Below are 27,343 nucleotides of genomic sequence, written 5' to 3'. Positions count from 1 at the left end.
TGATCATGTCATGGCTCATATTTCACTGGCTTGGAAGGCCGATTTTGATTTTTGATTTTGTTAGAATATTATAAAAATTGCTGCCTAGAGTGCCTGGCAAGTTGACTGTTGCCAATTAAACGTAAACAGCAACTATCGGTTTGTTGGTAATGTTATTTAAAACCGCCTGTGCCTCAGTAATCCAGATGCTTCTAATGAGCCATGAAATAATGCATTTTCTGTTTAGATGCCAGCTCTGATTATCTTTGTCGGTAAGCTAAATGCCACCATGTTTTGCAACCTGTATTTTGACTCTGATTTCGTATTTACAGAGCACTCTATCTTTCTTACTTAGTCATTTTGAGTTATACTTTGTACCTGTTATGCAAATCCCTTCAAAATAATTTCTTTCCAAATCAGGGAGTACTTAGATTTAAGCACACCTCTGTGCATGAAGACAATGACAGCATTTAAACAACACTATTTCTTCTCTATGAACTAGTACCAATCATTTCCAGTGGCCTGAGGTCTGTTGTGGTGGACCCTTTCACACACAAAATAAGATTGATGGGTTCAACATGTTTTCATTTTGAGGCTTATTCGCATCATATATCTACTGCTCAACTGGCAAGCCATCTTCAGAGGATTCCCAGCTAGCCAGCCATTCACTTTAGGTCAGCACTGAGATGGGCTCACCTGATTAGAGTGCTTCATGGCATTCTGCTGTCCTTCATAGCACTCTTGCTACAACAAGAATTACAGAGCAAACAATAAGATCTTCTGTAATCTGAAAGTTGAGGGAGAAGAGAAACCTTATTGCTTGTTTTAATCGTGAGTGATAAACCAGCCTAGACACTTAGTTGAAACAGTGCAGATAGCACAGATAGTTTCCTAGTTCACCCAGTTCCCCAGTGGTTTTGCTTTAGCCATCATCTGTTATGTTTGATAATGCCTTCTCAGTAATTCTTTGATATACGTGAGACTACCCCATAAGAGGCAGGTGAGAGGGCCTGGAGAAGAAAATATGCATACTTTCTTTCTCTGCGTACTTTCTACCTTCTCTGTCTCCCAATTTTTTTCTTTTCTTTCTTTCTTTTTTTTTTTCCCCTGTTATCGTTTTTGTTGCTGTTTTTGTTTTATTTTTGAGATGGTGTCTCTCTCTGTCACCCAGGCTGGAGTACAGTGGCCCAGTCTTGGCTCACTGCAACTTCTCCCTCCCAAGTTTAAGCAATTCTGCCTCTGCCTCTCGAGTAGCTAGGACCACAAGTGTGCATCATCATACCTGGCTAATTTTTGTGAGACCAGGGTTCACCATTTTGCCCAGGCTGGTTTTGAACTCCTGGCCTCAAATGGTCCGCCGACCTCAGCCTCCCAAAGTGCGGGAATTACAGGCATTAGCCACCGTGCCCGGCCATTTTCTGTTAATCAACTAGTTATTTAAAAATGAAAAAACCTAGCATTAGGGTCCAGCCTCTTTGAAAAGCAGCCTGGCAGTTTCTGAAGATGTTTAACACAGAGTTACCATATGACTTACAATTTCAGTTCTAGGGGTAGTTATCTACTGAGGACAATTGAAACATATATCCACACAAAACTTGTACATGAATATTTCTAGTAGCATTATTTAGTCCAAAAAGGAGAGATGCCCAAATGTTCATCTGCTGATAAATCGATAAATTAAATGTGGTATATACATGCAGTGGAATATTATTCTTCCATAAAAGGAAATGAAGTACTGATACCTGCTACACCATTGATAAACCTTAGTAAAAAACAAAAAAAGAAATGACATTAGAAGTAGTGTTCCCCAGCTCACACATGAGAATCTCTGAGCTGGATATACCCAAATAGCCACTAAAACGTATTTAATAGATTCAAGATAATTAAATCTAGAGAATAAGTTAAAGACTGGAAGGAGAAGAATTACTGCAATCTTCCAAAGGAAGCTTAAAATAAAGTGAATTACAGGATAATGTCACGAAGATCGGAATGCTACTCAAAGGTGTAGTCAGTTAAAACTCCCTTGTGCCTTATTGATCAACCATTTAAAAATATGCATGCAACCACTGCAGATCCTTTGGTAATTGGCTCATATGTTAGATTTGCTCTTCCTAGAACATGCCATTTTCAGACTCTGTTATAGAAACATTGGGCACTGCTGCTAATGGATCCTCCTTTGACTTATGCTCATGGAAGAGCTCCAGGTGAATACATTGTACTGATGGCTCAGAATGAGCTATTATTAACCTTCAAATTTGTTGCTTTATTTTTATTTCTTCCCTTGTCATCTTATCCTTCCAATCCTCTTTTATTGTAAGGAGATAATTAATAAAGCTGGTTTTTTTCTCTTGTTTTGTTTCTAAACCGATACTATCTCAAAATAAATAGATTATGATAGAATTAATTGTTACTTAGGAGCTAAAATGTATTCAGTTGTTGACCTACAAAGGAATATGATTTTCATTTCTTTATGAGAATTATTTTATGGTCATTAGCCAAAAATCTAGAAGAGAGTCTTACTTGAAGCAAAACTCTGACTAGTTATTTGCATTTTAGCAGTCTGCTAACGTGGAAATTTCCAACACACATAAGGTACTGCACATACACTTAACATACTGTTCTTTTTACTACAAAACATATGAGAGATGGTCTCACAATAATCCATCACTACGTAATCCCAAATTTAGATTCTCTTTTTGATATTATGCCTATACCTGTGAGTGATTGTTAGGGAGGACCAAAAGGATCTTTCCTTTCTCCTCTGGATTGATCCTTGGAATTTTCCTTATTTCCTTCATTTCTCTGGAGCCTATGGCCACTTTTTAAAGGCCCTACCTCTTAATACTGTTGCTTGGCAATTAAATTTCAATGTGAGTTTTGGAAGGGGACATTCAAAGCATAGCTTTTTTTCTGTGTTGTAAGGAAACTGTAAGACATTATTTTGGTCTCAGATGATGAGAAATGTGGAAATGATTTGTGGTAACAGGAACGGAAGTAAGAAAGATCTATTGGCTATTTTTCTTTTTTCTGTCTGTCCATCCATCCATCCATCCATCCATCCATCCATCCATAGGGTCTCACTCTGTCACCCAGGCTGGAAGGCAGTAGTCATAGCTCACTGCAACCTTGTACCCCTGGACTCAAACTGCCTTCCTGTCTCAGCCTCCCAAGTACCTGGGACTACAATTGTGCCTCACCATGCAGAGCTAATTTTTTAATTTTGTGTAGAGATAGGGTCTCATTACATTGCCCAGGCTGGTCTCTAACTCCTGGCCTCGAATGATCCTCCCATCACAACCTCCCATATCACTGGAATTAAGGGTATAAGCCATCAAGCCTGGCTTATTTTTTTTCTCCTTTTGAAGGAGAAACAGAATAGATGGATTTCTGTCAGTTTTTCTGATATGACAGGCAAACTCTCCAAAGTTCTTTTCTTGAATGTTGCAAACCTTTTTATGTTCTTCCTTTCGTGTTTTTGACATCCAAGAAACTCTCATGAGCAGTTTGAGGGTGAGGATGGCATGAGTATCACCATAGCCACTACTAATCAAGAGAGAAAAGAAAACATAGAGTTCTAGCTTCAGTTGAACCACTAAATGTGTTTTCCCCCAAACAATGCATACATGATTATTATATATATAGGACATAACGTATATATTGTTTCTCTTAAACTTCACCTACGTTTATAATGAGGCTTTTTGTGTTTTGGTGTGAATAACCAGCTGCTTTATTTAGTGTAGATTCCATGGCATTTTGTGTGTCAAACCATCACAAGATCAGGGTTTAGTTCTCTCTGTTTTAGACTTCTGCACTGCTATCACCTGCATCCTTTTATTCAACCTGCAACTTCCTTGGAAACATAAAATGATATTAAGCACATTGTAGGATATATAGTTGAAAAAAATTGTTCTTGGAGAAACAGACTGAAGTTTGATTAATGAACTTACTCTATGTGTGACTCTGAGCAAGACACTTCATGCCCCTTAATCCCCTGTCATGAGCTTCAATTTCTTCATCTCTATGGTAGATGATATTATGACAGGTATATTATTAGGATGAAATGAGTATTTTTATGTAAAGGATTCAGCATAGTACCAGTTAGCAAGTAGTTGTTTAATAAATCAGATTCCCCCTTTTCCTTTCTTTTACCTTTTTTCTACATATCCAGGATAATATTTGGCACCTGTCTTAACCTAAAGTACATCATGAGAGCTACACAAGAATAAAATATAATTGAGCACAATATTGGCAAGACATTTACTTGTCTTACAATGAGTATAATGAATTTATTTCTATTTGGGAAATTATCTTTTATAAATAATCCTGTCATCAATATACTTTTTCAGCCCTTTCTTGAAACATGGATTTCTCACTGAGCAAACTTTATGTAAAAATGTAATTACTATTTACTCCTTGTTGGTTTGTAGGAAGAATTCACTTGGTCTAAAAAGACATTCTTTCTCATTTTTTGTTTGTGTATATGTTGATTCAACAAATATGTACTATGTGCTTATTCCCTGGAAGAAACTATCTTAGGCACAAAGGATAGAATTATGAACAAAATAGTATTGTTGTTATTAATAATAATGACACACTACCTAAGAGTTGAGTGCAAAAGTTGATTCTTTCCTTGAAGGGGCTTGTTGCCTGGGTTTGCTTCCCGTGTCCAGCTGCAGCTCACCCTGGGGTAATACCGTACCATCACCAATCCTAATTTACGTTGCTGTGATAGTAAACCATTTGAGGGTAAGGGTAAGTATTTTACCTTTATTTTCTTCTTGATGTAGCAACAAACCCCAAGGTCACATACTTGTAAGAAGGTTACCCTTGTGAGAAGTTTAGTGGTGGCGGTAGGAGCAGCAACAGCATTAAGCCATAATGATCACATGTGCTTTAAGAATAAGTACTTGCTAAGAAATGTAATCTAAAAGAACCTCTCTGGCAAGGTGACAGCTGTGAATTCAGGGAACCCTTGAACCGTTCAGCTGGCTCTTAAGCCAGCTAAAGACCCTGTTTATTGATGCAGTCAGGAATTCCATATTTATTATACTGTATACTATCTTTAGAAAGTAGTTATGAAGCAAAATATTTGCTATAACATAATTCACCTTCACTGTGGTTCTTTTCTATATGGAAAGGCCAATTTAAAAATCAGGACAAATTAAACATGTCAGATGGGGCATGTGGCTCAAAAAGTCATGATCAGTTTTATGCTATTTTCATTTGAGCACTTGGTACAAGATGGTCATAGTTTCAACATCTATACATTTAGTATTGATTATTTTTAATTGAAAGATTAAGAGTAGGGCTGGTCACTCCCTACTTTGGGAGGCCAAGGTGAGAAGATTGCTTGAGTTTAGGAGTTCAAGACCATCCTGAGTAACATATTGAAACCCTGTTTCTACAAAAATTAAAAGATTAACCAAGTGTGATGGTGTGCACCTGTAGTCTCAGCTACTCAGGAGCTTGAGGTGGGAGGATCCCTTAAGCCTGGGAGGTTGAGGCTGCAATGAGCTGTGATTGCACCACTGCACTCCAGCCTGGGCAACAGAGCGAAACCCCATCTCTTAAAAAACAAAACAAAACAAAACAAAAAACGGGTAGGGGGAACTATGGCTGACACTCTAATGTTTTTAAAAAATAAAGAAAAAAAAAGAAACATTAAGACTAGATAAAGCTTTTTTTTTCCTGTCATGTAAAAGTGTTCCCAGCAAATTTCTAAATCTTTCACTGCAGGAATGTATCCACAAAAATAAAGCAAGCATGTTTTACACATTTATTGTAAAGTTGATCTCATTAATGATATTGACTAGTATTCTGTTGCCTAAAGTAACAAGAACAACCTTTTTTGAATTTGGGCTTTTTTCTTCTCTAGTTTGTGAAATCAGTTAAGATTCTTCAGTGATTGGTAATTTTAATGGGAGAAGGAGAAGATAATTGGAGAGGTACTAGGCACAGAACACTCTACTGAAGGCCCTTGTCTACGTTACCTCCCTTCAACATCGCAACAAGTCTTTGAAAGAGTTTATTGCAATCCTTATTTTATAAATGGGAAGGCTGAGGCTCAGAAAATTTAAATAATTTTATCATACTTAGGCTAATAATAAATAGTGGTCTGATGTTTGACACAAGATCATTTTGATTCTTCTCTCTGTTCCATAGTAATTTCAGTGAGAATCCTGTTTCCATTTCTTTCTGAGGCTTTGGTTTCTGTTTGTGTTTTATTAATATGACAGTATTCATTACAAACTACGTTAAGTTCTAGTTGGTTAGAATCAAGGAACAAATAAATGTGGAAGCTTATTACTTAAAAGTAAATGAATTCTAAAAGAAGGGACCAGCCTGTGAACACTAAGATGTTGTCATTCCAGCAGTTATCAGGTGGCCTCGGTGCCTGCTGTCTCGGACTGCATGTCAAATTATTGTCCTCATTGTTAAAAATAGGAAATATCACCAGGGCCTTTCTTCTTTTCCTTTTACAGAGTATATACTTCTTGGAATACTATTGTCAGTTTCCCTTTCATTCCAGCCATCCATCATCATTCAGCATTTTCCCTGGTGCCTATCACCTGGCCCTCTAACAGCTGCAATTAGAGTGTAAATGTAATGAAGGGAAGGGGTGCTCTGACCTGTCCAGTTCTCTAACCAAGATCGAACAACATGTTCCTTAAGAAGGCTCCTGGCCAGGTGTGGTGGCTTATGTCTGTAATCCCAGCACTTTGGGAGGCCGAGGCAGGCAGATCGTCTGAGGTCCGGAGTTTGAGACTAGCCTGACCAACATGGTGAAACCCTGTCTGTACTAAAAATACATAAATTACCCAGGCGTGGTGGTGGATGCCTGCAATCCCAGCTGCTCAGGAGGCTGAGGCAGGAGCCTCACTTGAACCTGGGAGGCGGAGTTTGCCGACATCTCACCATTGAACTCCAGTCTGGGAGAGAGAATGAGAGTCCATCTCCAAAAAAAAGGTTCCTGGCAGTAGGACCCAGGTTATTTGAGTATGAGAAGGAGTATGAGGAAAAGTGAGTTTTGTTTCTCACCTAGAGTACTGAAATGCTGGAGTAGATTTCAGAGGGTCAGGACTCAGACCTTGTGATTTTTTGGCCATGGCCTTTACTTTTGTTTCTGACAGCTTTATTTTCATTGGGTTGGTTCTGTTTATTGGCAATATAGTAAGAAACATTTGACTTCTCATCTTCAAGAGGAAATCATGACAAATGCAGTATAGATGGCACTTGGTAATGGAACTGGAATCGTGTATGAGGTTCCTGTAGGTGGAATTCTGGTTAGGGGTTGGGGTAGGGAGGAGAGTCTCTTTTTTCATATTTCTGTCCTGACCTTACTTTTTATTTAGCTTCACTGCACCATGTGAATCAGTAATCATCTTTCTGTAGCTAGCAGGGGTTTAGAACTAATGAAAGTATTGTTTAGTTTCTAACCTCATAGCCTGTCATTGTGCCTATATTTTCACAGCCAAATCTTCCTTTTACTGACATTTCCAGTGACTCTGATGCCTTACTTTTGGTATTGTGGCTTATCTTTTGTTATCTTTGTTCTCTGTAATATGGTCATCAACAAATGTTTATTAAGCACCCCTACTACCTATACAGCTTTGATGATATAGGGAGATTTGCTTACCTTATTAGTTTTTGACAGTTGCTTATATTTATACTGGTTTTGACAGTTTACATTTATTAGGCTTTCACACATACTGTCTCATCTAATTGCTGTAACATTTTACCAAGTAAGATCTTTTTTCCTTTCACTCAGCAAATGTATTCTTGTATAATCACTTTCCAGGAAGTTACATTGCAGGTGGGAAGAAGTGACATAAGGAAGAAAACACATAGTAACAGAAGTGACTTGTGTTAAGGTTCATATGGGTTATTTTATACACGGTCACTGTTAATGGAATTGTGGACTGTGAGAGAGGGGCATTTGACAGTTTAGGACTCAACGTGGGACCTGAAGAAATGGTACAAAGAGAGAGGACCTCCAGATGGTAGCCCAGTGTGGCTAAAGCATAGAGGTGCATGTGTGTACCGTGCATTTATTACACATGAAGGTTTTCATTTGAATGGAGCCAGGTTAGTCAGGTCTGAATTTAATTATTGAGTACCTAATGTTGTAGCACTTCAGAATGTTCAGAAGCCATTGGAAATCATCTAGTCCATCTCATATAGGTTATTAAAAGACGTGTTCATATAGAGTAGATTACTGCATTATGTTTTGTGTAGACTTACCTGTTCCCGAAGTATAGAATATATCCTGGTTTATTCTATACACATCTCCTTTGTGAATCAATTCTGACTAGATTTTATAATCTTAAAAGGAAATATATTAAGGAAGTTATATTTATTCTATCGTTTTTGTAACTATACCATGTGACCTTTCAAGGAGGATTTTATTAAAGGTGTAGCGTTTGTGTCAGTCTTCACGCTTTCCTTAACTCGGCAAAACTTAGCAGCATGTTTATATCTCTGTTGCAAATATTGTACAAGATAGATTTTTTTCAAATGAGAAAAAACAGTCCACAATTTTTAATTAAGGGTTGAACATGCCATTGTGTTTTTTGTTATTCCTAAGAAAAAGTATGCTCTGATTAGTTGGTAGAAACAACTGATCCAAATGGTATTTGTCTAGACATTCTGATGCCTCTGGGAAGTCCTGATGATCCAGGGTATGGATTTCTGAAGCTTCACTTGTTTTTATCAGTCAATTTCCAAGATGTCTAGAGACCATTAACATAGATAATAAATCAAGTGAGATTTAGCTATTTGGTAATATGCAAAGAACTATACTCAGAAAGAAAATGTTTAACTTAGAAGAAGGAAACCAAATGTTGTAAGTGTAGATTGCTAGGGTTTTGAGCAAACCCACTCAATAGTAGCCATCTTTCCTGCTGGAGTTTTGAAACTATTGAGAAATAAAGTAGATAGTAAGTGAAATGTCACTTTTATATTGATTTAAGCCAGATTGCAAGATATAACCCAGTTTGAGGATCAAATGGGGCTTGCTAACTGAACATCGTAATTAAGCAGACTTACTCACCCATCTAGAAAAGATGTTGGCCCACATCAGGCCTTCTCTCACTTATCAGGGCCTTCATAGTTTAACGTACACCAGACACCACTTAACTATCTTCAGACATTCTAGTTTCTAGGGTGGAATATGGGGGTTGCTAAGCCATCATGCCCAGCCTTTTCTTCTCAAGTTTTATCAGTTAGAGGCATTATGTCACTTCCCCTGGCGTGGGTAAAAGGTGGAGAGAGGACACAGATGACAGTTGAATTTCATTCTAGTGACAAGAAATATAAGTGGGGGGAAAGCATTTCTTCCAGCATCCAAAGTGATACATCTTTTCACATTCAAAACTCTTTGAAATGAGGATGTGTCTGAAATCAGTGGTATCTTAATAGCGGCCTACTGGAAACCAGTCATGGTGAATTGTCACTGCTGCAGTGTGTGTGAGCTTGGGTTGCTCCTCACACCATGAGCCTTCAGTGTTTCAGTTAATGAACTAAGTCAGGATCATTAGAGGAAAGAGTGTCAGTCCTGGTAGGGCTAAGAAAGCCTGTTTAAACCTCCAGACTGCATCAAGAAAGCATCAGCTTCAAACTTTGCAGGGCGAGTATCAGCAGCCTGGAATAAATTTTTACGAGCTACCCATCTGACAAAGGGCTAATATCCAGAATCAACAAAGAACTAAAACAATTATTCATGAAAAAAACAACCCCATCAAAAAGTGAATGAAGGATATGAACAGACACTTCTCAAAAGAAGACATTTATGTGGCCAAGAAACATATGAAAAAAAGCTCATCATCACTGGGCATTAGAGAAATGCAAATCAAAACCGCATTGAGATACCATGTCACCCCAGTTAGAATGACGATTATTAAAAAATCTGGAGACGACAGATGCTGGAGAGGATGTGGAGAAATAGGAACGCTTTTACAGTGTTGGTGGGAGTGTAAATTAGTTCAACCATTGTGGAAGACAGTGTGGTGATTCCTCAAGGATACAGAACCAGAAATACCATTTGACCCAGAAATCCCACTACTGGGTATATACCCAAAGGATTGTAAATTGTTCTGTTATAAAGACACATGCATACATATGTTCATTGCAGCACTATTTACGATAGCAAAGACTTGGAACCAACCCAAATGCCCATCAATGATAGACTGGATAAAGAAAATGTGGCACATATACACCATGGAATACTATGCAACCATAAGAAAGGTTGTTCTTGCCTTTTGCAGGGACATGGATGAAGCTGGAAACCATCATTCTCAGCAAACTGACACAAGAGCTGAAAATTAAACATTGCATGTTCTTACTCATAAGTGGGTGTTGAACAATGAGAACACATGGACGTAGGGAGGGGAACATCACACACTGGGGTCTGTTGCGTGGGTAGAGAGATTAGGGAGGGATAACATTAGGAGAAATACCTAACATAGGGGGGAAGGAGGCAGCAAACCACCATGGCATGTGTAGACCTATGTAACAATCCTGCAAGATCTGCACATATATCCCAGAACTTAAAATAAAATTTAAAATAAATACAGGATGCAACATGGAGCACTCCTTTATGAAACATGTGCTCTTGGTGACACTGGATGACAACATTTATAAAGCAAGGACATTGAAAACTCTGAGAGTGATTCAGAAGAGCTAGACTTCAAATATTATTTAGTTTTAAGAATAACAAACTTATTTTTCTTGCATTTCCTTATTGAATGTGCCTGAAAGGTTTATGGTAACCATTTGTTTTTTTGGTTGGTTGTTTGTTTTCCTTTTTTATTATACTTTAAGTTCTGGGGCACATGTGCAGATTGTGCAGGATTGTTACATAGGTATATACATGCCGTGGCGGTTTGTTGCATCCATCCCCCCGTCATCTACGTTATGTATTTCTCCTAATGTTATCCCTCCCCAATGTGCAGCAACTTTGAATGGCAGGCACTTCATCCTTTCTCCGAAAGCTTCATGTGACATACTGTCCAAGATGGACACTGGTCATTATAGATCAAAATTTTCACCTTAACGGAATTGTAGCCTGGCACTGTTGCTTTAAATGTAGCATTTATTCTTACTGTGTGTCTGTGTTCTTACTCCAGAGTGAAAATGCTGTTGTGGTTTTTTGTTTGTTGTTTTGTTTTGTTTTTTTTTGAGACGGAGTCTCGCTCTGTCACCCAGGCTGGAGTTGTAGTGGCACAGCACAATCTTGGCTCACTGCAACCTCCGCCTCCCAGGTTCAAGCCAGTCTCCTTCCTCAACCTCCCGAGTAGCTGGGATTATGGGTGTGTGCCACCACACCTGGCTAATTTTTTTTTTTTTTTTTTAAGTAGAGACAAGGTTTCACCATATTGGCCAGGCTGATCTTGAACCCCTGGCCTCAATTGCTCCACCCTCCTCAGCCTCCCAAGTGGTGGGACCTCCCAAAGTGGTGGGAAGGCGTGAGCCACCGTGCCCAGCCAGAGTGAAAATTCTAATCTATTGTTTATTCAAGTGAAGGAGACTGGATGAAATAATGCAAAATAATTTTGTACATATAGAAGGTAACTATTTGCAAAGATGGTCCTACTTATGATAGTACAGGACTCATCTAGATATGCTTGGTTTCTTTATTTATAAAAGTTTCAGTGAGCTAAATCTTTTTTTTTTTCTTTCTTCCAAAAGGAGGTCCTGATGACAACTTAATTGAAGGCGGAGGAACAAAATTTGTCTGCAAACCCGGAGCCAGAAACATTACCGTCATATTCCATCCATTACTAAGGTACGTCAAGTGCTATGATGTACTTACTGAAGATCAATATTTTCATGATTTATGCAGCTCTACTGAATGCCAGTTGTTGAGTCAGCATTGAAACAAGTCATGAAAGAAATTCGTTCCATTTTTAGGGCTTCACTATCAAAGCTAGTCAGTATAACAGATAATGTCAATACCACTGAGTCGCCACTTATTTTCAGGAGTAAATACTTTTATTTGATTTCTTTCTTTCACACTCCCTACCTCTGTCCCTCCCCCTCCCTCCCCTTATCTATCTGAGGAGTTGGCAAACTACGGCTTATGGAGAAATCTAGCCTGAACATGTATTTGTAAATACATTTTTATTGACGCACAGACACGCTCATTTGTTTATGTATTGCCCATAGCTGCTTTTGTGCTACAAGCACACACTTTTAATTGCAACAGCACTCATATGGCCCATAGAGCCTAAAATACGTATTCTCTGGCCCTTTACAGGAAAAAATTGCCAACCCATAATTTGTCCCTCTCATTTACGCCAATGACTGAGATATCCTTTGAGAATTGGCAGGTCTCTGAACAAATATGATTTATAAAAAATCAAAGACATATACATCGAGTGTATGTTTCTGTATATTGAAAGATAACGTGATGGTGACTAGAGTGAAATCTGCTGTAATGCTCAGCTTATTGTGATACCATGATTATAGGAAAGGAAGAATCCGTGGTGCTTCCATTAAAGAAAAAATTTAAACCCTAAATACTTTTTCAAAGGTGCTTTTTGAGAGTGGAAGAAAGGGACAATTGCTGAGTAGATAAAAGATTTCCATTTTGTGATTGAAAAGTTCTAGAGATCTGTTACATAACCAGGTGCACATAGTTGATGCTGTATGGTACATTTAAAACGAGTTGATGATAAATTTAATGTTATGTATTTTTTACCATAATTTTTAAAATACACCTTTTGGGTTCCAGATATCTAATATAATATTAATTGCATGTTTTCTCTGTAAAGAACCAGTATATATTTTGCGGCATTTTCATGTAATAGGCCAGAAACTCCTGAGTTTACTAAAAGTTAAGTACTTCAGAATATCACCTTACTTTTCTCAGGTCACTCTTATAAGATTTCAGGCATTTGGAATAACAGTTAAACAACTGCTGTTGAATTTGCCAGAGATAATATTATGTATATTTTCTCCAAGCATAAACAGCTTACAATTTTCCTACCTTCTCATTAACTGAGACTTATTAAATTTATGCTATTAGACCTAATTACATTCTAATCTCTTGTATAGGTAAACAGTGTTTTGAATTCTACTGGATTACTTTCCTCTATTGATTTTAAATGCAAAAACACAAATATGTAAATTAAATAACAAAAACTTGACTTTCACACAATAAAAAAATTTTAAAGAAATTTTATTGACTTTAAGAAGCCTATTTTGGCAGATTTGTAGCAAGTAAATTCATTTAGGAGCCATGGGATTAAGAAAATTAAGACTACTAAGAGATTAAGAAAATTAAAACTTTTCTCTGTAGGTTTAGTTGGTAAGTACTATGTATCTATAATAAGTAAATTATAACATACAGACTTTATAGATTAAATAACATTGATTATATATATCAATTGACTTGGGTAATTAGTTTTCACTGTTTTCTTCAATTATAATTGATTTCTACTTAGTTAATGTTGCTAATTGTTAGAAATTGGAAAATACCTTAATCACGATAGACATCCTCTAACCTAGATTTAGTGCTGGAAGTTACTGCTAAGTTGCACTGTAGTTTGGATAAATGGAATTCTTGTGCTTACATTTCTTCCCAAGTAGAGAAGAAACCACAGTGTTGTCAGTAACCACTTTTCAAGAGATTTTTCCTTTTTTTTTTCTTTTTTAATATGAATTTAGAAGAACAATATGTGTATACACACACACACACACACACACGTTAGTACTTACTTTAGACTTAATAAAATGCATTTTTTTCTAGAAGACTGGTAGAACTGAATGTATTACAGTTCTTGACAGTTTTTTGTTAGTGCTTTTAGTACTACTTTGCTAGATAGTTGTTTCAAGGCGTGGTAGTACTCCCAGTGGTTTTACTCACTTACTTGGTTTCTACTTTCATTCAGAATTTTAACTTATTATTGATTAAAACTGGAAAAAGTTTGTTGCCTGATATAGTTTATCATTCATTCTTTCTCTGTGTATCTCTTAATGGAAATTCCAAAAATATTATGTGGTCTACAAGGTAAGTTCATTCTTTGATGAGCAGATGGACCATGGTAGAGTTGAAATTCACCCTTAGACCAAATTGCAACCTTGTCAAAAACTCCTGATTGGCTTGTGGAACTTCAAATGACTAAGATCTTTTAATGGTTTTTTACTTTTTTCATTTGAGTTTTACACTTGAGCATTTGCTTAGTGTTGGCTTTATTATTTCTTCTAAGTTTAGAAGTTTAGTTTTTGTAATTTTAGTTATTGTAACTTCTAAGTTTAGAATTTTAGTTTTTGTAATTAGAAGAACCAGTGTGCTTTATCATACTAGCTTGCTTTATTAGTACTATAATGTTTTCTTTTATATTCAATGAATTTTTATTGAATACTTAGGATGCACATTTTCCTATTTCCAAGTTAGATGTGGTCTCTTTTTCAGATGTACTCTTATTTTTATGAAATTATATAAATAAAATGTAGATATCTTTTCTATCCTTTAGAATGGTCACTGCTTTTATTCTATGCTAGTTTAAGTGAGTATTAGTTAGCATTCTGTTGTTTGAAAGATAGTGTAGTACAATGGGAGACACAGTGTAGAAGAATGAAAGATGGAAAAAATGAACAGGATTGCAAATTTCAAATGAAAAACATGACAATGATCTTGGTTCAGGTCTAGGCTCCTTCACTTCAGTTTTACTCACTGCTTGTTAATAGACTCTGATTATGCCACGTCCTGGGGAAACAAAATAAGAGCATATCCTTGAAAGCTCCTCTCTTGGCAACTGCATGGATTCAAAAAATGAAGAAGCCTGAAATCACCACATATTGGTGAGGACATGGATCAGTGGGATCTCTTCCACCTCGTGGGAGGATGTAAATTGGTTCAGCCTCTCTCAAAATTGGTTTGACATTATTGAGAAATCACATTTCCTGTTACCCAGCAATTCCCTCTCCTAATGCTCTTGAATGTGTTTCTATTTGTTATCAACTGACTCATTATTTTTCCATCCCAATTTGCTAAATCTCTTTCTAATTGATTACAGTAATTATTCTTTATTTATAACTTAGCTCATATTAAAAAATAAGTTCAGCCAGGCATGGTGGCTCATACCTGTAATTCCAGCATTTGGGGAGGCTAAGGCAGATGCATCATCTGAGTTCAGGAGTTCAAGACCAGCCTGGCCAACATGATGAAACCCCGACTCTACTAAAAATACAAAAATTAGCTGGGTGTGGTGGTGCATGCCTGTAATCCCAGCTACCCGGGAGCCTGAGGCAGGAGAAACGCTTCAACCCAAGAGGCAGAGATTGCAGTGAGCTGAGATCACGCCATTGTGCTCTAGCCCAAGCAAGAAGAACAAAATTCTATGTCAAAAATAAAATAAAAAAGTTCAAGAGGAACTTATCACAAGTTGACTTTTATCAAATTCAAGACCTATTTAAACATTATGTATATATTTTCTTACTTGATCTCTTGGCAAGCTAAGGTTTTTTTTTTCAGTGGAGAGAGAAACCCTTTCAAGTGTGTGAGTTCTTCACTTTGCTACTTTTTCCCTGTGTCTTGTGTCACTGGTACCCTGTCTTCCTCAAACTTTTCATGTGACTCTTCTACACACTTCATTTATTAAAATCATTCCTTTCATAATTTTCATTCAATTAGCAGTGTGTTCTTTGCAGCCTTGAGGGTTTCTATATTGACAACTTCAACCACCCTTCTAAGAATGCCACAGAGCGGATTCCCATTACACTGGTTTATATATTCCCAGCAGTCATTCGTACTGTCCTCTCATAAAATTATTGCATCGGGTCCTCAATTCTGGTAATCTTGCTAACTTATTTTTATACTGTTCTCATAGTTACTGTAGTTCCATCACTAGGAAATCTCACAGGATGTTAGAGCAAATACACTGACTTCTAATTTGTTCACTCCCCATTAACTCTGCTTGTCCCTTTACTTGTTTATTTAATGCTTTTCCTTATTGTTTTCTCTTTACAGTCAAGCATGTCTCCTAGAGAGTAAATTTCTAAAAAGAAACAGGGTATAGTATTATCTTACTTGCTTTACTCTTAGCCTACCAAGACATTGTCTGTAATTAAACCTTTAATGAATGTTTTTAATAATAGTTTTTTTTTTTTTTTTTTGAGATAGAGTTTCACTGTGTTGCCCGTGCTGGAGTGCAATGGGGCGATCTTGGCTCCCTGCAACCTCTGCCTTCTGGGTTCAGGCGATTTGCCCGCCTCAGCCTCCGAATAGCTGGGATTCCAGGCAGTCACCACCACACCCAACTAATATGTTAAGAGATGGGGTTTTGCCATGTTGGCCAGGCTGGTCTCAAACTCCTGACCTCAGATGATCTGCTCACCTTGGCCTCCCAAAGTGCTGAGATTACAGGTGTGGGCCACAGCGCCAGGTCAGTAATAGGTCATCTAATCAGTGTTTCTACCTGTGGGTCTTAATGAACAAAACCATATTAAAACAAAGGTTTCTACGCATACCCAGGTAGATTCCAAAATACTTTCCCCAAAATTTAGACTCTGAAAATGATATAACTGATGCCTTTTTTTTCTCCCATTGACATGTTTGCTCTCTTTCAGTTTTCTCTGGAAGGCTTTAAGACGAATGAATTCATTCTGCTAAATGAAATTTATGTTATGGGCCTTGATTTTGGGGAACAGAAGGAAGATATGTTAATGTTGGAATTTGAGTGACATTTCCCTTCTTTTGTGTGGTTCTGACATGCATTTAGGTTTCTTTCCAAAAATAATTATTTTTGAATAATTATATGATGGTAATTATTAACAATGATCTGTATATAATAGAATATTCAGAATATTCAGATTGGCAATGAAGTACATATTATTGCGTTATCAACCACAATTTAACTCAGGGTGACACTTTTTATTGTAATTAATATATAATGTAGTCTTTTCAGGAAATTTGAAATTACTTTGTAACTGTTATTTCTTGGGTCTGTGGGGAGAAGGAGTGAGAATTTATTTTTCTCTTTGTTTTTTCATTCATTTCTTATTATTCTTTCTTCTCTGCAAGTCTAAAAACAGATAATTTATTGTGCCTTAGATTTGTTAGTACAGTTCTTTCATGTAGCAAACACAGGTGAGAACACAAATTATTTCTTAGAAAATCTAAATGCTTGCACTTAACTAAAAGTATCATTCAGAAAATACTCTAATGCCTCTTTTTTTCTTCCTGGGCCATTCAGGCTTATTGGTGGGAGCGTTGCTAAATAGAAACAAAGTCATGCCTTTGACAGGTGCACTCAGCCCCTCATAACCACAGACTCCCAGTTAAACAGGTGGAATTATCAAAGAAGGGTGGCAGCATTTAATGCGGCTCATCACTTCTTTAGAAACAGTGGTTAGCTAGCACATGGCCTCTTTCCTGTGCACTGGGACAAAGCTCCCTTGTGTTCCTTCATCTTACAGGAATATTGGCTTTATGGGATAAGGGCCCTACCAGTCTGACCTCATTTGACCTTGATTACCTCCTTCAGAGAATATACATTAAAATTCACAAGCAGAACAAACTATTCATTTAAGTGGTATTTAATCATCCTTTTAGCATTGGAGCCCTATTTCAATTGGAAAGGAGTTTTGTATATTGTGTGAGAGAGAGAGACTAACAGTGAAGTATTGGGACTGGGTAGAAGTGAACACATTCTACGTTTTGATGTCTGCCAAATCACTGTGAGCCTTCGTTTCCCTTGTCTGTACAGGAAGGAAAAAACAGTCATTAAGTGTTTAATGACAGACAATGTCTTGGTAGGTAAAGAGTAAAGCAAGCAAGATAATACTATACCTCATTTCTTTCCAGAAATCTACTCTGTAAGAGACATGCTTAACCAGAAAGAGAAAACTATAAGGAAAAGTATTAAATAAATGAGTTGGTTTGGATACTGGTTTCTACCTGTTAAGTTTTGTGATTCTGTGACTGGGCAATGCTTTTTATAATATTTAGGGAATCTGAAAGCCTGGCATTTTGAAATTTAAAAGTTTATGCAACAAGCGAGTTTTATAGTGTGTTGGAGAATTGTTGCTTATTTGCTTCAACTAGCTTTTAAAAGGCATTGGCTCTTTAGGGTAATGAACACTTGGCAAGCATGAAGTAATATATTTCTTACGGGACAATTGAAGAAGAGCTATTTATTTGCAGTCTTGTGGTGACATGGCAGAGGCAAGAGGCTGGGGACATGGGAATGATGAAGGCATTTAAAGTTGCAAAATGTTACTGATTCTGGTTCTGTTGAACACAACTAGAATATTGAATATCTGGGCTATGAGCATTTTTCAGCAGTAATTATCCACACCTCATTAAGATCAGGCATCAATTAATGTCTTTCTAGGTAGAACAAAAAATGAAATATTTATTGGTCAGTGAGGAAAGTCCTGGCATCTAGGTCAGTGAAGAAGATGAACCTCTCTTGGCAAATTGGGCTTTTGGTGACGGGCAGTATGGTTGGCTGTGTTCCATTCTTAAGGCTAATAGCAGTCAGAACAAGTAGTTGTAGTCATATCATCTAATGTATACAAAAGAAGAATTTCTAAAAATTAGATATAGATGCTACATGTGGAAATCACCATATTGCAGCAGTATAGGGTACTGTCTTGTGGCCTGTTTGTGAAATAGCTCTGAAATGTCTATGATGAAGAGATGCTTAAAGTTAGGAGGACAGGGAGTAACTGAAACCAAACCTGGAGCAGTGAAAGCCTCCAAAGGTGGTTATGCTATTAACCAGTAATTCATGTTTCCAAAAATAATGTTTCAAAGTAAAAGACAATTGTGATTAACAATTTTATGCTTTTTGTTTTAATAATTATAGTAGTTTTAATATCACATATTGCCAATATTTCCAGATCAAAGGCGTATGTAACTTAATGTTATAATTAAGCACATTTTCCCTGATATTTTTGTCTTTGAAAAATGCCGTGACGTTATTCTACCCATGTCAGTTTGATGTGTACATTGATATTTATTTGGCAGAATATTATTCTCAGTGTTCACAAGTACGTGATATTTTTATACAGATGCATGTTTGTTCTTAATGAGGTAAAGCTTATGTAGACATTTTGAAAGATGTTGGTGATTAGACAGCCTAGCAAATAATGTTGTAGATCATACAGTATTCATGCATGGGAGGAAATATAGCCACCTTGCTGCATTTTTATGAAACACAGCCATTTTTCCCCCGTGCTCAAAATTATGAAAAAATATTGCAAGTTTTCGGTCTGCCTGACCCAAAAGGCCTGTGAAATGCTGAGTGGTTGGTATATATAGATTTCAAACCCTGCATTTGAGTAACTTCTTTTGAATTAATATTATAAATGTTAAAAGCTGTAAATCTTCAAACCACTTAACTTTTGGAGATTAAAACACTTTAATTCTAAACTTTTTTATTTGTATATTTTCAAAATGTATGATATATGGCTAAACACTGATCCCAACTTACTGGCAGTTTTGTAGTAAGGAGTAAAATGGAGAGTCAGTCAAGGTTTCAACCCATGTATCTATGCATGTTTCAGCAATTTCTAAAGAGGTGAGGCATCCCAATCTAGTTAGCACAAAAGAATAGGCCGTTTCTCATAAGAAACATTAGGAAAAACTGGAAATGTCAGTGAAAAAAAAAGAGAAACAGAAGATTTGATGTCTTTTTACCTATATAAAGAGATCACTTTATATTGAAATCACTTAAAGAGCTCAAGTAATTTTGTTTTTTGTTGCTTCATAAGACTGGCTTAGAACTAGTTGGTTGGATGTTTAAAGAGATTCTACTCTACTCAATGAGAATTTTCAAACGAATAAGGCAACAGAAGTAGGAAAGCTTTTCTTGGAAGACAGTATTTTTTCATGGAGATGCTTATCCAGAAGGTGAATTCATGATGCAGTTAACTGGATGTTGAATTTCCAGATCTACATTCTTTAAATCTCTGATTGTAAGCCTTTCCAATATACTGTGCAACTTCAGAGCTCTGGTTAGATGTTTCTTCCAGTCTTGCTCATTTGAGTTACTTTTTTATACTTCAGCTAAATGCTGATGATTACCACTGGCAGAGTCAAGAAGTATAGTTGACTTCTGTGTCACTTCCACATTGACTTTCTTCTTTCTAACACAAGGAGACTCATGGAGCAGTTGTTAGACAAACTCCACCCTTCCCTACCATATAGTTCCTTCTATCCTCTTTCTTTTTTTCTTCTCTGCTCTTATTTTTGTATTTTTCTTTGTCTTTTTCATGTCCAGTAGCCTGGTACACAGAGTATAACTTAAGTCTTCCAGTGACTGTTAAAAGAAAAAGAAAACTAGTTTTCTTCTGTTATAAAAAGCTAATATGGGACCAACGCTGTATTTCCAGATAAGCCTAAAATCAGCATGACTTTGCTGCTGTGATTTTGACCTAGATTTAAGCGGATATTTTAGATGCAGGTTTTCGTCTCTTTATCAGTTACATTTTGTTATTATCAATTAACATTATTAGCAACTTACATATAAAAGACAGCAGAAAAGACTATTCAGAACAAAATGCTTGTGTGATTTTTATGCTGCTTTTTATGTATTCTGAACATGTATTAGTCTTTTAGACTGCAGTAGCCAAAATATGCTTATTCAGCATTCAATGAAATATGTTTATGTCCAGCCACAGGGCCATTTACATCTGATTTTGAAATCTAAATTGATAATGTAATTTGGTGTTAAAAATAACATAGGCACACCTGGGGGACAATACAGTCTCTCCCTTTAATAACATATATTCCTTTGCGTGTTGGCTATGCGTTCTTTGTACAATTTGGAAAATTATTTTATCATTCCCCTTGCTCCTCAGAAAACAGAAAGACACGCACACACACCCCCTCTCATACTGACTTTGTTCTGTTTCTGTTTTGCATTTTGTCACTGGGCCTTCTATATAATACCAAAGACTCTTATTTGTTCATAATTGTCATTTGAAGATTTGATCATTAATATTGCCTACTGTGTTTTTAAAAACGGTGTTATCCTGCAAGTGAAATATTCTTCATTTCATGGTCATGAAATCCCTTTCTATTGTCCTTGCGTAGTTAAACAGAAATGAGCCCCAAACAAAACAATGGTATTTTCTCAGGACTTTAGTAACTGAGAAAGGAAACTTCTTTGATTCAGCAACATAAGTAAGAATAGCCAGCTAGAAAGAAGAAGAAGGGTGGAAGCATCATAAAGGAAGATTTAGTTTTTAATTACCTTAATTTTCATTCTTTGGTAAAAGTACTGCTTACGAACCTGGGAAGTGCTGGGTCTGACTTTTGTGTTGCACTTAAAATAGTTTCTGGAATGATTGATGTTTTCATCTTGTTTTTATTAGTCGTGAAAAAATAGTAACTTTGACAATTACTGTTTTTAAACTCAGTAAGCATTCTTTAATCACTATTTCTGTAAAATACCACATTGCAAATAGGTGAGAAAGTATTCAATAATGTTAAGAAGAAAAAAAACTGTAATGCTAGCAAATTTCTAGACTATCACTCTTTAGTGAAAAAATATGGAAATATGTTACTTAATTGAACTCTGAATTCAGAATCTGTAAATTTAAAAAAATCTTTTAAAATATTTATTGATATATATATATATATACATTCAAATGTATAAATCTTTACATATATTTTTGTATAGTCGTATCTTTGTATGAATTTGTACATATATACACACAAGTGTCACCATGATTCAAATCAACGTATAAGACATTGACATGGATCATTTTCAGTACCCTGGAAGACTTGCTTATATTGACAGTCAATCCCCTTCCCTGAGAGATAACCATTATTGCAAATTCTATCCCCACAGATAGATTGGTGTTGCCTATGGTTTAACTTCATTTGAATGGAATCATATGGTAAGCCCTCTTTGGTGCCTGACTTCTTTTACGTGACATGATGTCTATGTTAATCATCCGTAGGCTAACACTGATTTCTTTGTTAGTCATTGTGTCAATATACTACTGAAATTAGCAATTATAAAATATATGTCATCATTATTTTGGAATAAAAGAAATTTTAGAATCCTATGGTCCTAAAAACTGCTCACAATTTAAACTTCTTCTAAACAACTTTCCATGAAATCTTTTGGTTTCCTGTCTTATAGGGCCAAGGAGGTTCTCAATGCAGTAAGAGATGTCGGGGGTGGGCAATGTCCAGCAGGGCAGTGAGCCAGTGTAGCTAGAAGCCATATTCTTCCCATGATGGATGTAGACTGTTTCCTACAGCTTTGGTTGTAAAAGCCAGGGAAGCAAAAATTAATTGACGTGTTTCCTAGACTTAGGGTTTTCTGATCAGTCAATGAAAAGATAATTGGCAATTAATGTAAGTTGCTACTTTTATGAAAGAAGAAAAGGGATTTTTTTTTAGAATTAAGTTCCATCATTTTTAAAGAAAGATAATTGGCAACTTAAAATTGACATTCTGTCTTTTTTTTTTTTTTTTTTTAAAAAAAAAAAAAAAAAAAAAGATCTCGCTGTGTTGCCCAGGCTGGAGTGCAGTGGCTGTTCAGAGGTGCAGTAATAGTACACTGCAGAATTCATGTTCTTAAGCCAACATGAATATATAGGCTAGTTTTTGGAGATAGTAAATTCAGTCCAAGAGGGAGGAGAGAAGCTTGACATGAGGGATTAGCCAAGAGCCAGATGCAGAATTGTCACAGGAAGCCATAAGCAGGTATGAACCCAATTGAGAGACTCTAACATAGTTGTAGTGAGTTCGGAATTTACATTTATTGATTGTAAATCACATGGTTCTTTTCCCTAACAGGAAGTCACTAAAATTGTTTTCAGTAAATGAGCAAATGAATTGAAGGTAAATGGTGGGGCAGTTTTAAATGTATAAGGCAAATTGGTTGTATATTGAATATTCTTTCAGTATGTCTGCAGAATCTTTCATTATAATTCTTGAATATTAAAAGATACTTTTATATTCAAGATATAATTCTTGAATATTGAAAGGTACTTTTTAACCTTTTTGTACTGTCCTGAGTGCATATATGTGTATACACACATACATATACATACATATACATACATACTCATTGCCTTCACTTTAGCTAGTTGATAATTAGAATATATTCTGTACAGTTTATCACAGCCACCTTGTTTTCCAAGTTTTAGTGCATCTGCAGCCTCTCCTGGTGGCCACTAGTATCACTGTCAGCTGCAATGCTTTGCCAACCCCCCGAAGCTCTCTTACTCTGACCAGTGTGCTGAAGGTGTGGGCATTAGTGAAGCCATCAGTATCTTTTTTTGCATTTTCTATTTATTTTTGCTTTTTTCATCAGTGAAAAATGGTAGAACATCTTTTCAATATAAGAGTAGAAATAAGAATAGTAAAGAAAATTGTACAAAAATAGGCCACTAAATTTATTCTTTAGCATGAAATTAGAAATGCTGAACAGCTTGATAAAGGTATATCAATGCTCAGAAATGCATCTAAGAGAATCTGCAGTTCTTTTTTCCTTTGAAGCTTTTAAGAAAATTGATATGAGGATTTCACTGAAGATTAAAAAGAAACCAGATTCCTTCTCTGAACGTTGGAGATCTGTCTGCTTTATAAGCCTCAACTCATTACATTTTCTTTTTTACATGTTTTTGATTGACATGTTCATTTTAAAGATGCAACTTCAACATTCAATGGAAGTTGACAGTATTTAAACTGAATTTTAGGGCAAAATTCTTCAGTTTAGTCATAGTTTTCTGTTATTTTTCATTGATTCTTTTTTTTTTTTCCAGCAAATATTCGCTGAGTACTTACTGTGTGCCAGACACTGTCCTTGTCTTTGTGGAGACTGTGTTCCTAATAAGGTTATTGTGGTAATTTGAGAATAACAGAAAATCTGTGACAAAGGATCCCATCATTCCACTGGTGCTAAATTTCTTCCAGTTTCCTTTTATACACTTAGAAGATTATCTATTGTAGAGGTGCATCTCTTTCCATGCCATTCCTTTTTCAGAGGCAGTTTCACCTCTGGTCTTCCTCCCACTTCCCTCCATCCTCTTTGGAATCCAGATCAAAAAATCCTGAAGTCCTACTTAGAAGACCCTTGTCCCTCTTAGCCCACACATCTAGTGTGGCTGATTTCTACCAGGTCTATTTTATAAACATGTCTCAAATTATCCATTCCCTTCTTTCCATACTTGTTGCCATTGCTGTAGTCGCTCAGCTTCCAAGTTGGTTTCTGCTACTCCAAATCTAAACCTCTTTAATCCATCTCCTGCACTTCTCCCAGAGTGATCATGTCACTCCCCTGTTGTGATTTCTTACCCCCCGCCCTTGAAGTGGAATTCCTTGAGCGGAAGAGAAGGCCTGCCTTTCTGACTTTGTGCACACTGCTCTCAAGCCTACCTTGTACTCTTCAGAACCATGAACCCTTCCTTTTTTTCAGGTCTGTCATGCTATTTTCAAAATTACTTTCTTTCTACCAAAAATGTACCTACCAACACCGACCTTTGACCTCCTTCATTATCTGAAAGACATTTTATTCTTCAAGAATCAGCTCATGTATCCCCTTTTCTTACAACTTTTTCCTGTGTCTACTCCTACCCACCCTTACATAATGTAAGTGGATCACTGTCTCCTTTTAAAAAATTATTGTGATTTTGGCATATTTTTATTGTAACACTTGGCACACTGTCTTGAGAGGACTCAGGATAGAACACAGATGTTATTTGGTGTGTTAGTCAGGGTTCTCTAGAGGAACAGAACTAATGGATACATAATGGGGAGTTTATTATTGTCTCACATGATCACAAGGTCCCACAACAGGCTGTCTGCAGGCTGGGGAGCAAGGAGAGCCAGTCCAAGTTCTAAAACTGAAGAACGTGGAGTCCGGTGTTTGACAGCAGGAAGCATCTAGCGCAGGAGAAAGATGTAGGCTAGGAGGCTAGGCTGATCTCTCTTTTCACATTTTTCTGCCTGCTGTATTCTAGCTGCACTGGCAGCTAATTAGAATATGCCCACCGAAATTAAGGGTGGGTCTGCCTTTCCCAGCCCACTAACTCAAAAATTAATCTCCTTTGGCAACACCCTCACAGACATATGCAGGATCAGTACTTTGTATCCTTCAATCCAATCAAGTTCATACTCAGTATTAACCAACCCAAGTCTGACCCTTGTCAACTTGAACCCATACACATCCTGAGATCATATATAATCTTAAAATAAAGACAATAATAAAGTCATAATTATGCTTAACATAATACAACTATCCTTTGTACAACTGGAAACTCACCAATCCTCAACCCAAATGCTATTAAAGTTAACAATACTTAAATGCTGATGTGAAGTCAATAAATCTTAAGTCATAAAGGGAAAAGGAAATAAAATGAAGAAATTTTCTTAATACAAGTGTGTATATACACAAACATGTTTTTAACAAAAGAAGGAGGAAATACTTGTGATAATTACAGTCCTGGGTTCTGCAGCTGGTCACGAGGTCATAGCTGGTATCGGTGACTACTTCCTTTACTGATCATTACCCTTTCCCCAGTGCACAGTTACCCTGGTAAAAGGCCAGCTGTCTCCTTGGGGAAGTATGGGAGAAAGATTCACTGCATAAATTGTCAATAATGCAGTGGGGTCCTTCCTCAAGGGGACCTGGCCTCCCCTTTATTCAAGGGGTTCTGGGTCTGTAACTTGGTTCAAGTCCAAAAATTGATTGAGGGGCTGCAATTCTCTGTTTTTATAATTCAAATTAGTCTTTTGTCCATTTGACCTAGAAGTTTTCTACTTATGTAAATTAAGTAGGAATGTAGCAGGCTTCCTGTCATTTTCATTTCTAGGTCCCAAACACTGTGATTAATTAGCCAATGCTAGAGCACTACAGAAATCAGACACTTCTGATTGCTGCTCTGCCTCTGCTGTCTATTACAGTAGCTGTGCCCACCTTGCCTTTGATGGTTGAGTGCCATCACTTGGCCCCTGCCACCTTGGGATGCAATTATTCCCATTGTATTTAAATTTTGTAGTTGAGTGACTGCAGTTCCCATGGTTAGATCTGTTAAAACTTTATTCCTATGATTATGATGTTTACTTAAATATGTAAAGTATATAATAGCATTAATGGCTAACATTTAAAAACAGTTTACAAAATACTTGAAAATGTATTATCTTCTTTGGTCCTCATACCAACCCTAAGAAATAGCTTGAAGGAGTCATATTATTTCTGTTTTATAGTTGAGATTTGGGCATTCAGTTTCTTATTTAAAGTGACATGGTATTAGAGGCAAAACTTAAAACCTGTGAATCTGATTCTAAATCCTATGTTTCTGCACTGTATTGGACTGGAGCCTGGGCATGAAGAGAGCCATTCCCAGGTACTCCATGGGATGCACCACAAAGAGGTTCAGGGATCTAGGCCACTTCCGTGTGGTGCCCCCCCACCCAAAGACCACACACACCTAGGCCCTCAGAGTCTTTTCATTTAGTAAGTGCATGAGAAAGATGAGATTGTAGAACTCTCTTTTAAGCATCATTTCCTTCATTTTTCTGTATTTCTTGTAATGCAAACCATGTGAAGTTTAGCGAGCCACATGCTTGGTCATAGCTATATCCCTTTCATCTTTGTGTTTTCTTTCTCTCTACTTGATGCCCTTTTCCTCCTCCTTCACCTGGTGAATTTGTACTCATCCCTCAGCAACATCTTTTCTGGGGAGCCTTCTGCCACCTCTCTTACTTCTCCTCTTCTCTCAGTCATTCCTTTCTTTTTCCTCTGTGCCCTTGTGGAATCCAGCAAATTATTTCCTGAGTTACTGTTCTCGTATGTTTCTCCCTCAAAAAGATGCTAGGGATCTTTTTTTTTTTTTTAATTGGCTTTGCATACCTAGAAGTTGAATGATTTTTAGCACACGCTAGAGTCTCAGTAAATATTTGGTGAGTGAATCAATAATGTGACTTTTTCATGGAAATTAAGGTCATATAGTTCTCCCTGTAAGAACTAGGATATTGAGAACAGACAACTAGTTGTGAGGAAACCACACACAATTCATGGTTCAGGTTTTGTGCTCCTGTGTGCCTTCAGACCATTGCTCTCTAAAACAGAATTGCATCCAGTGTTTCTTCTTGGAGTTGCTTTTGATATCCAAATAGACAAATTACAAATATGCACTTCCAAATGTATTTTGTGGTGAAGTTATTTAAAGAGGACTTCTAATTTAGGTTGTTGTAAAGATGAGGCTGAAGCAGAGAAAGAGGGTCTCTTGTTTTGCAATCTTTAGTGATTTTTGTTAGCTGACAGGCTGCCTGTGTTTGATTAAAAATGATAGTCTGTAAACTCCTTAAGTTAGACCATTAATTTCTTATGACAGCACATGAAGTTTCTCCTCTCTTCTCCTCTGCAAACCCAAGCACACGTTTCAGAGGAGC

At 36.8% G+C, this 27,343-nt stretch overlaps 1 protein-coding gene across 1 annotated transcript in view; it reads left to right on the top strand.

Annotated features, from left to right (window-relative positions):
- EXOC4 (exocyst complex component 4) overlaps positions 1-27,343 on the top strand; it is an 808,787-nt gene that overhangs the window by 369,991 nt on the left and 411,453 nt on the right. Inside the window, exon 10 of the mRNA XM_017532629.2 lies at positions 11,665-11,761. Coding sequence (XP_017388118.1) covers positions 11,665-11,761 — 97 coding nt within the window. The remainder of the gene's footprint in view (positions 1-11,664; positions 11,762-27,343) is intronic.

The sequence above is a fragment of the Cebus imitator genome, unplaced genomic scaffold (assembly GCF_001604975.1).
Source record: "Cebus imitator isolate Cc_AM_T3 unplaced genomic scaffold, Cebus_imitator-1.0 Scaffold77, whole genome shotgun sequence".
In the NCBI taxonomy this organism is placed as follows: domain Eukaryota; kingdom Metazoa; phylum Chordata; class Mammalia; order Primates; family Cebidae; genus Cebus; species Cebus imitator.
This window is presented reverse-complemented; position numbering and strand designations above follow the sequence as displayed.